The 12,442-nt window shown below is 21.5% G+C and overlaps 4 protein-coding genes across 4 annotated transcripts; 2 read left to right on the forward strand and 2 right to left on the reverse strand.

Moving 5' to 3' along the window:
- Window positions 1–620: 620 nt before the first annotated feature.
- SRAE_2000129500 (CAP domain-containing protein) lies at window positions 621–1,388 on the reverse strand (the record flags this gene model as incomplete). The annotated part of the gene is made up of 2 exons (XM_024652230.1): window positions 621–1,031; window positions 1,068–1,388. The coding sequence occupies 2 exons, from the start codon at window positions 1,386–1,388 to the stop codon at window positions 621–623; spliced, it is 732 nt and encodes a 243-aa protein (XP_024505827.1).
- Window positions 1,389–2,738: 1,350 nt separating this feature from the next.
- On the reverse strand, window positions 2,739–8,584 carry SRAE_2000129600 (CAP domain-containing protein; the record flags this gene model as incomplete). The annotated part of the gene is made up of 8 exons (XM_024652231.1): window positions 2,739–3,158; window positions 3,196–3,551; window positions 5,051–5,393; window positions 5,431–5,762; window positions 6,971–7,114; window positions 7,193–7,385; window positions 7,424–8,034; window positions 8,566–8,584. 8 exons carry the CDS (start codon window positions 8,582–8,584, stop codon window positions 2,739–2,741), a joined length of 2,418 nt encoding a protein of 805 aa, XP_024505828.1.
- Window positions 8,585–8,691: 107 nt separating this feature from the next.
- On the forward strand, window positions 8,692–9,786 carry SRAE_2000129700 (Hypothetical protein; the record flags this gene model as incomplete). The annotated part of the gene is made up of 3 exons (XM_024652232.1): window positions 8,692–9,217; window positions 9,560–9,659; window positions 9,762–9,786. 3 exons carry the CDS (start codon window positions 8,692–8,694, stop codon window positions 9,784–9,786), a joined length of 651 nt encoding a protein of 216 aa, XP_024505829.1.
- Window positions 9,787–9,962: 176 nt separating this feature from the next.
- On the forward strand, window positions 9,963–11,721 carry SRAE_2000129800 (SANT associated domain-containing protein; the record flags this gene model as incomplete). The annotated part of the gene is made up of 6 exons (XM_024652233.1): window positions 9,963–9,998; window positions 10,044–10,448; window positions 10,489–10,757; window positions 10,823–10,837; window positions 10,878–11,449; window positions 11,501–11,721. The coding sequence occupies 6 exons, from the start codon at window positions 9,963–9,965 to the stop codon at window positions 11,719–11,721; spliced, it is 1,518 nt and encodes a 505-aa protein (XP_024505830.1).
- Window positions 11,722–12,442: the final 721 nt, after the last annotated feature.

The following is a 12,442-nucleotide window of genomic DNA, read 5'->3' on the forward strand; positions in this document are numbered from 1 at the left end:
ATCCATATTTATGTCGTGCATGCTTTGTAGGTTATTGCTTTTTTTACTAGCGTTTTCTATGTAAAATATATTTTTTTGATTTGTTAGAAATCAATTTAGTATATAATTTATAAAAATATAAAGTTATTATTTCAAATATATTTTAAAGAAAAATGTTTTAAATTCATTTTTTATAAATATTCTTATAATTAATTCACACTTTTTTTATATTAAAAGCTTTGTGCAGATAAATAATAAAAAAAGATAAATAATAAAATAAAACTTATTATTAAATTTATGTATATTTCACTAATTAATAAAATTTCTTTGCTACACAAAAATGAAAAGACAAATATATTTATTAATTATAAATTGCAATTTTTAAAAAACATTTTATTGTATTTATATCAATTAAAAAAATAAATAAAGATTTTTAAAATATAAATTTATAAATATATTATCATGCGGAATAAAATTAAATAAAATGCAAATAATCTTTTTATATAAGAAATATTGTTACATCAACATTGTATATTGATATACTGTACAATGTTAATGTTAGATTCTTTTCTGATATTTTTTACAATGATGAAGCAAGGAAACCATTTGCATCTATATATTTAGAAAAATGTTCAATTAATTTATACATTAAGAACATTATCTTGTACTTTTTGGTCATCAAATACTTCACCTTTAGGATCAAATCTACAGCTAATATAATAAGTTTGTTTATCATCCGTTGCTGCTACACCACACCCCATATGAGTTGTTGATTTCCAAACTAAATTAACAAAGAAGACGTTATCTCCTTTTACTTTTTTATTAGCAAAGTCAAATTTATCAATTGTTTTATACCATTGTTCAACTACATTTTTAGGAAAACCTGCAGTGCTAATAACATTTTGTCCAGACGGCATTGTAGGATCAAGTATTACCATTTTTTGTCTTGCCATTTCATCTGCATCTTTCTGAGCTGCTTTTTCTAACTCAGGACTAATTTGTAATCTTGGAACATGGTGACGAGCACGATAATTATTTACTTCGTTTAATATCTGAAAAAATAAATAATTTTTATTCAAAACACTTACGTCTCTCTTTAAGATAGCAATAGGATTTTGTGTCGTTGTTACTGTTGGTGCACTAGTTTGTCTAGGTGGTGTTACAACAGGTCCTGGTCTTCTAGTTGTTCTTCCTAATATAGGTCTTCTAGTTGTTCTTCTTCCAGGTGATATAGTAGGTAATCTAGTAGGTCTTCTTGTTGGTCTTCCTGTTGGTCTTCTTGTTGGTCTCTTTGTTGTTCTTCTTACTTGTGGAGATCTGTTAATTTTTCTATTATAATCTAAAGCAGCTCCAAAATTATTAAATGTTTTTCCATTAACAACATAAACTTTTGCACCATTTCTAAGCATAACTTTTACATGACTTAATCTTGATTCTACTGAATTCAGTGGTATAAAAAAATAAATGATGAACAAAAGATAATATATTAGATGCATTTTGAAAATTTATACAAAATATTACATAATAATTTTTTTATATAGTTTTTTTTAATTTGATAATAATATGACATTTTTTTACTTATATTTTGTAAATATTTATTTTATCCATAATTTAAAAATATTTTTTATCTTTTTTTTGGGTTTATTGTATATAAGCTTTTGTAAATTCAAATAAATAAAAGTGTTAATTTTGATTAAATAACCTTAAAATTTATTATTTAATGTTATTGAAGCAAATAAAAAAAAATTACTATGTATTTAACTTTATATTCCACATTTTGTTAGTTAATTTAAAAATAGCTACAAAATATAAAACATTTGATATCATTGGTAAACTTTGAATTTATAATTATTATTTTATTGTTAATTTCAATAAATGTTATATCAATTTTTTAAATTGAAATGTGATGTGTCAAATATAATAGATTTTCAGATTTCAATACAAATTAATTTATATTAAAAAAAATAGTTTAGATTGTTTTGAAAATTATTCTATTAGAAGAAAAAAATTATTTTTATTAAACTCATTGTTATAATCTTATTAATATTTTTGTTAAAGTTTCAATTACATAAATTTCTTTTAATTTTTAAATAACTTGATCACTAGAAAATAAAAAACATAGTAATTTAGAATTTTCTATGTAAATGATTGTATATTTTGGTACTGTTTGCCATATAAAAAAATATCTTTTGATTTGTAAGATACCATTTTAGTGTGTAATTTATAGTGTAGTAAAATTATTACTTTTAATAATATCTTATAAAAAACAATAAAATTAATTTTAATAAAATATCCTTTTATTAATTCATAACTTTAAAATTGTTTAGATTAAAAAAAATTTTTTTAACTGATGAAGAATAATTTCAGTCACAATTTTAAGTTAAAATATTTGAACGTGAAAATTTAAAAAAAAATAATAATAAAAAAAACTTTATGCATTTAATTTAGTTAAAGTTATAAATTTGCAACTATACAAATATTTTATGTTATTTTTAAAACATATACTTAAAAGTAGCATTTGAAAAAAAAATATATTTACACAATGATTTAAAAGAATTTTTTATCTTTATGTTGGATAAAATATAATAATAATATTTTTTACACATAAATAGTTTTATTTATATTTAAAATTAAAAAAAAATTTCTACATTAAGTATTGTAGATTAATACATCTTACAATGCAAATGTAAAAGAATTTTTAATCATGTTAAAATGATGTAGCAAAAAAAATATTAAAATTCATATACTAAGGAATACATTTAATTTTTTTTTGCTTCAAGAACATTTTTTTTTACTTCGTCTGAATTGAATGTATCTGCTTTAGGATTAAATTTACAACTGACATAATAATTAAAATTTTTTTTGTCCTTAGCTATACCACACCCCATATGAGTTGTTGATTTCCAAACCAAATTTATAAATTCTACATTATCATTATTTCTTTCTTTTTTATTAAAATCAAATTTTTTGATTCTACTATACCAATATTCGACACCACCCTCAAGAGATGAGTCAGAACGAACAGTATTTTCTCCATATGTCGTGTCAGTATCTGGTGATTGTTTTTCAGCCTCTGCCATTTTTTTTGCGTGCTCCTGAGCTTTTTTTTCTAATTCAGGATCAATTTTCAATGGTTGTACTTGATGAAGAACACGATATTTATTTATTTCTTGATAGTACTAAAAAAATAAAAAATTTTTATTAAAAAATACTTACATGGTTCTTTACGGTAATTATTGGATCTTGTGTTGTTGTTGGTGCATTAGTTTGTCTAGGTGGTGTTACAACAGGTCCTGGTCTTGGAGTAGTTCTTCCTAATATAGGTCTTCTAGTTGTTCTTCTTCCAGGTAATCTAGTGGGTAATCTATTAGGTCTTCTAGTAGGTAATCTAGTAGGTCTTCTAGTAGGTCTTCTTATTGGTCTCCTTGTTGTTCTTCTCACTTGTTGAGGTCTCCTTTTTCTTCTATTATAATCTAAAGCAGCTCCAAAATTATTAAATGTTTTTCCATCACAAACATAAACTTTTGCACCATTTCTAACCAAAACTTTTACATGACTTAATCTTGATTCTACTGAATTCAGTGGTATAAAAAAATAAATGATGAACAAAAGATAATATATTAGATTCATTTTCAATATTTTACATAATGTTGAAAAATGATTTTTTTATATAGTTTTTTAAATTTGACAAAGACACAACATTTTTTTAATTATAATTAAAAATATTTACTTTATCTATAACTTAAAAATATTTTTTATCATTTTTTTATGTTTCTTCTATATAACCTTTTGTATTTGTAAACAAAAAAAAGTGTTAGTTTTGATTAATTAACCTTTAATTTTATTTTTTAGTGTTATTATTAAAAATACGGAATACTCCAAAATTTGTCCTACATTTCATACATTTTATAGATTAACTAAAAAATAGCCATAACATATTTTACTTGTAGTTCACTAAAAACTTTATATGATTAATAGACTTTAAATTTGTAATTTTTTAATATTTTAATAATAATTTTATCAATTTATAAAATTGAAATTTGCAAACTATACACAATAAAAAAATTAGTGTAATATTAACATTTAAAATTGTTGTTTTTGAATTTAAAAACTTAATAAAAAATCTTTTTTATTTTGTAATTTTGTAAAAAACAATTATTTCATGTTATTATAAAAATTTTCAAAAGTAAAATAATTTTTTCTTATCATATACAATGTATTCAAATAATATTAAAATGTAAGCTAAAAATTGATAAAGATATTACATAAATTCCTTTAAATTAAAAAACATACAATATGTTTCATATTTCATATTTCAAATTCAGATAGATTTGAATCTAGTAAACGAAAGAATTTATATTGTTTAGAAAAGATAAATCTTTTTGAAGAAAAAAAATTTTTTTTTTAACTCAATGTTACTTTCTTCTTAAAAGATTTACCATAGTTTCAACTTCATGTAATTTTTTTATTTCAAAAATAGTTTTATTACCCAAAAAATATAATACATATTTATGTAGAGTTTACTTTGTAGGTGGTTGTTTATTTTGATACCGCTTGCAATAGTAAAATATATTTTTTTGATTTGTGATAAATCAATTTAGTGTGTAAATTTAAAAATAATTAAATTATTGTTTTTAAATATACATAAAAGAAAAATGTTTTAAATTAATTTTTTTACAAATATTCTCATAATTAATTCATACTTTTATGTTTTACGATAACAAAAATGTTTATTAAATAAAAAAAATAACTTCAATATTATTTTAGGCTATCAGATTTATTAAGAAAAATGATCAAACAAATAAGGTTTTAGCAAAAAAACTTATATTTTAAAATTAAGTTTGTTCTACTTTTTAATAAAATTTTTGTGCTACAAAAAAAAAGATATATCTATTTATAGCATATTGTTATTCTTTAAAAATAAACAATACATTTTTATTAAAATGTTTTATATATTTAATTTGGTTAAAGTTATAAATTAGCAACTATCCAAATATACTATGTTTTTTGTCAAAAACATTTTTTTTAATATCATCTGAATTGAATGTATCTGCTTTAGGATAAAATTTACAACTGACAAAAGATTTAGAACTTTTTTTGTTCTTAGCTATACCACACCCCATATGAGTTGTTGATTTCCAAACTAAATTTATAAACTCTACATTTTCATTATTTCTTTCTTTTTTATTAAAGTCAAATCTTTTAATTGTGTTATACCATTGCTCAACACCCCTCTCAAGAGGTAAAGAAGAACTAATAATATTTTCTCCATATGTTGTGTCAGCACCTGGTGTTTCTTTTCCAGCCATTGCCATTTTTTCAGCGTGTTTCTGAGCTGCTTTTTCTATCTCATGATCAATTTCTAATGGTTTTACTTGATGAAGAACACGATATTTATTTATTTCTTGATAGTACTAAAAAAATAAATAATTTTTATTAAAAAATACTTACATGGTTCTTTAACATAGCAATTGAATTGTGTTTTGTTGTTGGTACTTTTGTTTGTCTAGGTGGTGTTATAAGAGGACCTCGTTTTGGTGTAGTTTTTCCTAACAAAGGTTTCCTAGTTGTTCTTAATAAAGGTCTTCTAGTTTTTCTTCTTCCAGGTAGTTTAGTAAGTTTTTTTATTGGCTTCTTTGTTGTTTTTCTCTCCTTTAAATGTTTGCCTATTTTTCTACTATATTTTAAAGCACGTCTAAAATTATGAAATGTCTTTCCATGAACAACATAAACTTTTACGCCATTTTTATGTTTAATCTTTATATCAGCATGCTTTGAGTTTACTGAATTTGTAAATGTAAAAAAATAAATGATAAAAAAGAGATAATATATTAAACGCATTTTAAATTTTTTACATAAAGTTACAAAATAACTCTTTTATATAGTTTTTTTAATTTGATAAAATCATGTTGTTTTTTTTATTTTTAATTTGAATATATTTACCTTATTTTTAATTTAAAAATATTTTTTTATCAGTTTTTTAGGCTTCTTCTATATTAGCTTTTGTAATTTTAAACAAATAAAAGTTTTAAATTTGTTAAACTAACTTTTAAATTTTTTTTAGTATTATTTTTAAAAGTAAAATAATTTATTCTTATCATATGAAATGTATTCATAAAATATTAAAATGTTAACCATAAATTGATGAAGATGCCATAAAAATTATTTTAAAATTAAAAACATACAATAAAATTTGTATTTTATTTATTGATAAAAATGAATCCATTTAACGCAAAAGTTTATATTGTTTAAAAAATTAATTCTTTTTATTATTTAACTCAATGTTACTTTTTTCTCAAAAGTTTTGATATAGTTTCAAATTCATGCATTTCATTATTTAAAAAATAATTTAATACCCTGAAAATAAAGTTCATATTTATGTAACGTTTACTTTGTGGGTGATTATTTATTTTGCTACCGTTTGCAATAGTAGAAATTTTTTTTATAATTATTCTTATAATTAATTCATACCTTTATGTTGTACAATAACATAAATGTTTTTTAAATAATAAAAAATATCTTCAAATTATTTGAGACTAGCAGATTTTTTGAGAAAAATGATCAAATAAAATTTTTGTGTTACAAAAAAGATATATCTATATATAGCATATTGTTATTCTTTAAAAATAAATAATACATTTTTATTAAAATACTTTAAATATTTAATTTGGTTAAAGTAATAAATTTGCAACTATCCAAATATTTTGTGTATTTTTTAAAACATTTATTTTAAATTATTATTTCCAAAAAATATATTTGCACAATGGTTTAATAGAACTTTTTATTTTTATGTTAAGTAGAATTTAATTAAATAATAATATTTTTAACAAATAAAAAGTTTTATTTATATTTTAAGTTTAAAAAAAATTTTTTACATAAAATATTGTAAATTAATACATTTTACAATGTAAATGTAAAAGAATTTTTTTTCTTATTAAAATGATACAATAAAAAAACTATTATAAACCGTATACTTATAAATGCATTCAACTTCTTTTTGATTCAAAAACATTTTTTTTTACTTCATCATCATTGTATAAATCTGCTTTAGGATTAAATTTACAATTGATAAAATATATAGAACTTTCTTCATTTTGAGCTATACCACATCCCATATGAGTTGTTGATTTCCAAACTAAAGTAATAAACTTTAAATTATATGGGTTCCATTCTTTTCTATTAAAATTAAACTGTGAAATTTGTGAATACCAACCTTTAATAACATTTTCAACGCTATCTAAACTAACACCTATATTTTCTCCGTAAGTCTTATCAGGATCTGGTGTACTTCTTCCTGTTTTTGCCATTTTTTCTGCATATTCCTGAGCTTTTTTTTCCAATTCAGAATCAATTTCCAATGGTTTTACTTGATGACGAGTACGATAGTTATTTATCTCTTCAAAGTACTAAAAAAATAAATAATTTTCTTTAAAAAAATACTTACATTGTTTTTGAAAGTAATTATTGGATCTTGTGTTGTTGTTGGTGCTTGGGTTTGTGTAGTTGTTGTTGGTGTTTGAGTTTGTGTAGTTGTTGTTGGTGTTTGAGTTTGTGTAGTTGTTGTTGGTGTTTGAGTTTGTGTAGTTGTTGTCGGTGCATTAGTTTGTGTAGTTGTTGTTGGTGCTTGGGTTTGTGTAGTTGTTGTTGGTGCTTGGGTTTGTGTAGTTGTTGTTGGTGCTTGGGTTTGTGTAGTTGTTGTTGGTGCTTGGGTTTGTGTAGTTGATGTTGGTGTTTGAGTTTTTGTAGTTGATGTTATAACAGGCACTAGTTTCGTTGTGGTTGTTTTTATTTCAGGTCGATTAGTTATTCTTATTTCGGGTCTTCTAGTAGATCTTCTAGTAGGTCTTCTAGTAAGTCTTCTAGTTGTTCTTCTTTCAGGTATTCTAGTAGGTCTTCTTGTTGATCTCTTTGTTGTTCTTCTCACTTGTGGAGAGTTACATTTTCTTCTATTATATTCAAAAGCAGCTCCAAAAGTAAAAAATGTCACTCCATCAACAACATAAACTTTTATCCCATTTCTAAGTAAAATTTTTGTATGACAAAGTCTTGATTCCACTGTTTTCAGAGGTATAAAAAAATAAAAAATCAAAAAAGAATAATAAATTAGAAGCATTTTAAATTTTTTTACATAAAGTTACAAAATGACTTTTTTTATATAGTTTTTTTTTTCAATTTGATAAAAACGTGACACTTTTTTATTTATAGATTAAAAATATTTACTTTATCTATAATTTAAAATTATTTTTCATAATTTTTTAATGAATTTATTATATATCTACTGTTGTAAATTCAAACAATTAAAAATTTTGATTGATTAACTAACCTTAAAGTATATTATTTAATAATGTTGAAACAAATAGAAAAAAAAATACTATATATATTTTTTATATTCCTACATATTATTTTTTAATTAAAAATTTGTCACAACATGTTAAACTTTTGATATGATTGGTAAACTTTAAATTTTTATTTTATTTTATTGTTACTTTTAATAATTGTTATATCAATGATTAAGATTTAAATTTGTAAATTATGTAAATCAAATAATTAATATAAAATGAATACTTTTATTTGTTGATTACTTACTTTTTTTAATTATATTCATAAAATTTTTAAAAAAATTTGTTAGCCAAATTTTGAATTACAAAATTAATATTTAAAAATCATTTGTTTAAAGTATAAAACAATATAAAAAATCTTGTGTATTTTGTAATGTTGGAAAATGAATATTCTATAGTAAAACAGAAATCTTCAAAAACAATATATAGCAAAGAGAAATCGTTAAAAACAATTAGACATGACACTCAAAAACAAGATGATTCATTTTTGTCACGTGAAATGCATTTGAAAAATATTTCAATTACCAAGTTTGAAAATGATAAAGATTCAACAAAAAATATTTGTAACTTTAAAAAAGACAATGGAAATAATAATTCAGTTTTAAAATCAAAATGTGGTATGCCAAGTATACTAGATATTTCAAGTTTAAATAAAAATGAATCTATTCAACAAAAAAGTTTAAATTGTTTTAAAAATCAATCTATCAGAAGAAAATTTATAATAAATATTGTTGGACTCGTCATTATAATGTTATTAATTGTTTCAGTCACAGTTTCAATTACATGTATTCCTTCAATTCGAAAATGGCTTAGTTCTCCAGAAAATAAACTACATATTTATGGAATATTTTATATAACATTTGCTTTGTGGGTGATTGTTTATCTTGTTACTGTTTGTTGTAAAAATTTTAGAAGACACTTTCCGTGGAATGTAATTTTAGTGATTCTAAATACGTTAGCTATCAGTATATTAACAGCACTGTTAACATTATATGTTGAAGTGTATTTAATACTGTTTACTGTATTAGCAACAATAATTATTGTAACAATTATAGGATTATTAGTGTATTTTCAATTTGTTGATATTACAAAGAAAAGACATTTATGGAAATTAACATTATTTTCACCAATGATATTTACTCTTTTAATTGTGTTAAATTTAACATTTCATCAAACAACTTTTCTTCAAAATATTATTTTATTTATTATAATTTTATTATCAGTTATGTATTTATTTATAGATCTTCAAATGATATTGAATGATGAAAGAAATAAAATTGGACCAAATGACACTGTTTTTGCTGTAATAATCTTATTTACTGATATAGTTCATATTTTTATGTCAATAATAAGTTTTTTTAATAAAAAATATTAGTATGTTTTTTACATAATATTTTATTTCTATAACTTTTTATTTTTTTATTATTAAAATTTTTTTTATAGGAATTTGATTATTGGAATATATTAAAATTTATTTTTAACAATTTTAATAAACAATTTTAATTTTTTTTGTCTTAAACAGAACTTCTACGTCATTAAAACAAGTGAAAGTAAATTTCTATTGTCTTTTATTGTATATTAATTATCTTTTATAATATTCAATATTTTAGTATTTTTTTTAATATAATAATAATCTTCAATGAAATGAAATTTGTCAAATTATCAAATTGGTTTATAAAAGTAAGTTAAATTATATATTTTATGAAAGTTATTTTTTTTTTTTAGTTTATTGAAGGAAACTACGATGACTTTGATATAGTACTAGAAGGAATAGCTGGAAAGAACGATATGTTCTTACCTCTGAATAGTTATTATATTTCTACACCTATAATATATATTGGGAAGTATAATGAAATTTTATGTGATGGTAATATTTTAATAGAGCTTGAAAGTTCAATAAATAAAAATAAGATGAAGAATATGGGTTTTTCCTTAGAATTTATCTCTTGCTTCAAATATGGTTTTCCAACAAATTGGGTAAATATTACTGATGATTTTTACTTGAAATTTAAAAAAAATAATGATTTATCTATTTCACATCAATTAGTAGAAGTTGCCCTTCGAGAAATGAATGAATACAAAGTTACTTATCTTGAAAGTGCTGTAAATATTGTGGATTGGTATCTTAGAGTATGTTTATTATATAAAATAAGATGTAAATATTTTGTAGATACATCCTTGTGAAAATGAAGATGATTTCCATGTTATTCTAAAAGGACAAATTAAAGACTATACAAATCATTCTTATAATGATGTCTCATGTGAAGATGTTATCTGTGATAGAGAAACTTTTGATATAATTCTTTGTGGTAGAACTCAACTCTACAAACTAGTAGCCCCTATAAATGTTAAAAAAATGAAAGAATATGGATATCCAGAAGAACTTATTAATTGTTTTAAATTTGGATTTCCATCAAATTGGTTTCAATTATGGCTTGAGTATTTCAATCAATATAAAAATTCTGTAAGAAATTATAATTTTTCAGGTAATTCTATTAATCAAGCATTAAACGAAAGCCGTATGTTAAGATTTTCACAGTTTACCAATACTTCTTTCAGTTCTGATTCTAAATTTTTTAAAACACATCAGTATTCATCAAACGATGTCAAGAAAGGCTTTATTGAGTTAGAATGTGAAGGAATGTTAGATGTTGAATCAAGTTTATCTTCTTCTTTATTGTCATCATCTTTTGTGTCTACAAATGATAGTGTTTCCCCATTACCTAATACTAAAAAACCGATTTGGAATGATTTAGAAATTTCAGAAAATATATTTAGTCTAAAAGGATTTTTGACAAATGATTTTCTTCAACATAACTCTTTAAGTTCATCTGTATCTTTAGTTAATTCATTGGATATACCCAACGATACCAGTAAATTATTTAATTCATCTTTAAAAGCAGAAGATAAAAATAAAGAGACACAAATGACTGATTTTTTCGCACTTACAAATAAATTTTCATCATTTTCCCAAATTTCTGATAGTGAACATGTTGCAAAATTTGAAGGTATGGATAAAACTTCTAAAAAAATTATGAATAATAATGATCAAATTATTAATAATTCGATTGATACGGAAGAATTATTTGATGCTTCATTAGATTTGGCAGATATGGAAAATTCCTCCCGAGGTAAATTCAATATTATTGATGATTCTTTAAATATCTCAATAACATCAATAGATGATTCAACAATAAAAACAAAACCATTAGTCTACTATATTCCAGCTGTTAAACATATTTCAAAATCAAAAAAAAAGTCCACAAAAATAAAAAAACGAGAACCCGTAGAAATTAAATTCAATTTTGAAAAATTGGTATATGAAGAAATTGAAAGATACAAAAACTCGAGTTTGGATAAAGTATATTTTGATGAAGACTCTAGTTTAAAAAATTTATTTTAATTTATTAATATTGTTTGTTTTAAAACAAAAAGAAATTTTTTTTTAATTATTTTTAATTGATATTTTTAAAGTGATAATGTTTTTTTTGTTAAGTATTGTGCTTGTAAAAGTATGTTTCCTCGACCATAATAATTTTTTTAGTTTTTTCCTATTTATCAATTAATTTAATGAAGTTAAAGATACAAAGAGTTTTATTATCAAACATTTTGTTCATAATTTTTTAAAAATTTTAAAAAGTTCTATAAATTATTTTTAACTTTTTAAAAAAATAGATTTTTTTATTTATTTTTAATTACCTATTTCTCTTAAAAATTTAAATTCTATTGTTTTACATCAGACACTTTTTTTTAGCTTTATTATATAAAACAATTTTTCTAAAACTTAAAAACCATTTATATTATATATTTTAAATAGTTTATCCATTATTTAAAAAACAAATTTTAGTTTTAATTTAAATACTAAAAAAAATGAAAAAATTTATATTATTGATAAATCACATTTTTAATAATTCAACAACTTTTTCAAAACTAATATTCGTAATTGAAAAGAATAAAAACATTTATTTTGTATACTGAAAAAAATATATTTATCCAAGAATTATTTTTAATGTAAGAAAATAATTTTATTCAAATTTTTAATTAATTAAAAGTTTTACCGATTAATAAATAATATTATGGTTAAATAACTGCATTATCAGTGTCATGGTTGGTAAAGTAATAAG

This window comes from Strongyloides ratti, assembly GCF_001040885.1.
Source record: "Strongyloides ratti genome assembly S_ratti_ED321, chromosome : 2".
NCBI lineage: Eukaryota > Metazoa > Nematoda > Chromadorea > Rhabditida > Strongyloididae > Strongyloides > Strongyloides ratti.